This window comes from Pteronotus mesoamericanus, unplaced genomic scaffold (assembly GCF_021234165.1).
Source record: "Pteronotus mesoamericanus isolate MK-2021 breed Mesoamerican mustached bat unplaced genomic scaffold, CSHL_Meso_final contig_68, whole genome shotgun sequence".
NCBI lineage: Eukaryota > Metazoa > Chordata > Mammalia > Chiroptera > Mormoopidae > Pteronotus > Pteronotus mesoamericanus.
Genome location: NW_026555234.1, coordinates 23,677,761 through 23,680,573, shown reverse-complemented (window position 1 = coordinate 23,680,573; position 2,813 = coordinate 23,677,761). Strand labels below are relative to the sequence as shown.

The window sequence follows — 2,813 nt, the reverse complement described above, 5'->3', positions numbered from 1 at the left end:
ATGAGACATATCAGAAGCATTTATGTGTTTTGTGGTATTGTCATGTCAGCATGTGGCCGGGCTTCAGAGCTGCTGGAAGAAAGGGAACTGACTACCAACTGCTCTAAGATGTCACTAAGAAAAGTTCCTGCAGACTTGATCCCGACCACGACCACACTGGATTTATCCTACAACCTCCTTCTTAAACTCCAGAGTTCAGATTTTCGTTCTGTCTCCAAACTGAAAGTTTTGATTCTGTGCCATAACAGGATCCAAGAGCTGGATATCAAGACCTTTGAATTTAACAAGGAGTTAAAATACTTAGATCTGTCTTACAACAAACTGAAGACTGTGACTTGGTATTCACTAGCAGGTCTCAGACATTTAGATCTTTCTTTCAATGACTTTGACACCATGCCTATCTCTGAGGAGATTAGCAACATGTCTCACCTGGAAGTCTTAGGTTTGAGTGGGGCAAAAATACAAAAATCAGATTTCCAGAAAATTGCTTACTTGCATCTAAATACTGTTTTTTTAGGATTGAGATCTCTTTCTCACTATGAAGAAGGCAGCCTGCCCATCTTAAATACAACAAAACTTCACATTGTTTTACCACAAATTTCTGGGCACACAAATTTCTGGGTTCTTTTGCGTGATGGAATCAAGACTTCAAAAATATTAGAAATGACAAATATAGATGGCAAAAGCCAATTTGCAAGTTATGAAACTCAAAAACATCTTATCTTAGAAGATTCCAAGACATCCATCCTCTTACTTAGTAATGTTGATTTACTTTGGGATGACCTTCTCTTTATCTTCCAATTTGTTTGGCATACATCAGTAGAACATTTCCAAATTGAACATGTGACTTTTGGAGGTATGGTGTATCTTGATCGCAATTCATTTGACTACTCAAATACTGTAATGAGAACTATAAAATTGGAGCATGTACATTTTACATTTTTTAATATTCCACAGGAGAGTGTCTACTTGCTTTTTACCAAAATGGATATAGAAAACCTGACAATATCAGATGCACAAATGCCTCACATGCTATTCCCTGTTTATCCTACAAGATTCCGATATTTAAATTTTGCTGATAATATCTTAACAGATGAACTATTTAAAAACCCTATCCAACTGCCTCATTTGAAAACCCTCATTTTGAAAGGCAACAAATTGGAGACACTTTCCTTAGTGAGTTGCTTTGCTAAGAACACATCCTTGCAGTTCTTAGATATAAGCCAAAACCTGTTACAACATGAAAATAAAGAAAATTGCTTTTGGCCAGAAACCTTAATCACCATGAACCTGTCATTCAATAAATTTGCTGATTCTGTCTTCAGGTGCTTGCCCACAAGTATTCAAATACTTGACTTGAATAATAACCAAATTCAAACTGTCCCTAAAGAGATTATTCATCTGCAGTCTTTGCTAGAGCTAAATCTTGCATTTAATTTCCTAACTGATCTTCCTGGGTGCAATCATTTCAAAAAACTCTCAATTCTAAACATTGAAATGAACTTAATTCTCAGCCCATCTCTGGATTTTTTTCAGAGCTGCTCAGGAGTTAAGACTCTAAATGCAGGAAGAAATCCATTTCGGTGTACTTGTGAATTAAGAGATTTCATTCAGCTTGAGAAATATTCCAAGGGCATGCTGGTTGGATGGTCAGATTCATACATCTGTGAATACCCTTTGAGTATAAGGGGGACTCAGTTAAAGGATGTTTACCTTCCTGAATTATCCTGCAACACAGCTCTGTTGATTGTCACTGTTACGGTGATCATGCTGGTTCTGGGGACAGCTGTGGCCTTCTGCTGCCGCTACTTTGATCTGCTCTGGTATGTCAGGATGCTGAGTCAGTGGACACAGACGTGGCACAGGGTTAGGAAGACAACCCAACAACTCAAGAGAAATGTCCAATTCCACTGGTTTATTTCATACAGTGAACATGATTCTGCCTGGGTGAAACACGAATTGATCCCGAACCTAGAGAAAGAAGATGGTTCTGTCTTGATTTGCCTTCCTGAGGGAAACTTTGACCCTCACAAGACAGTTACTGAAAATATCCTAAACTGCATTGAGAAAAGCTGTAAGTCCATCTTGGTTTTGTCTCCCAACTTTGTCCAGAGTGAGTGGTGCCATTATGAACTCTACTTTGCCAACCACGCCATCCTCAATGAAATTTCTCATTGCATAATTCTTATCTTACTGGAACCCATTCCACTCTACTGCATTCCTTCTAGGTATCCAAAGCTGAAGGGTCTCATAGAAAGGAAAACATACTTGGAATGGCCCAAGGATAGGCGTAAATGTGGACTTTTTTGGGCAAATCTTCGAGCTACTCTTAATGTTAACTTATTAGAAACCGAAGACACCTGTGAACTACGGACATTCACAGAGTTAAATGAAGAGTCTCGAGGTTCTGCAGTCTCTCTGATAAGAACAGATGGCTTATAAAACTCCATTCTCCCTTAGAGAAATTGGGGCCCACATATACTGTTGGGATATAACTTGATACAACCTTTATGATGAAGATTTGGCACTATGTATTAAAATGAAAAATAATTGTTCCCTCACCTTAATTCCGTAAACGTTTTCTAAGAATGTGTCCTACAGAAATACAGGCTTGCAAAGGTTTATATAAAAAGTTGTTTGCAAGTTCAATTCCTAGTCAGGGCACATACTTGGGTTGCAGGCCAGGTCCCCAGTTGGAGGTGTATGAGAGGAAACTGATGATTCTCTCTCTTTCTTTATCCCTCCCTTCCCCTCTTTCTAAAAATAAATAAATAAAATCTTTTTTTAAAAGGTGTTTGTCTCAGCATTGTTTA

General features: G+C 38.3%; 1 protein-coding gene across 1 annotated transcript; it reads left to right on the top strand.

Annotated features, from left to right (window-relative positions):
* On the top strand, positions 1 to 2,442 carry TLR10 (toll like receptor 10). Its single transcript, XM_054582250.1, has one exon. It carries the CDS (start codon positions 1 to 3, stop codon positions 2,440 to 2,442), a length of 2,442 nt encoding a protein of 813 aa, XP_054438225.1.
* Positions 2,443 to 2,813: the final 371 nt, after the last annotated feature.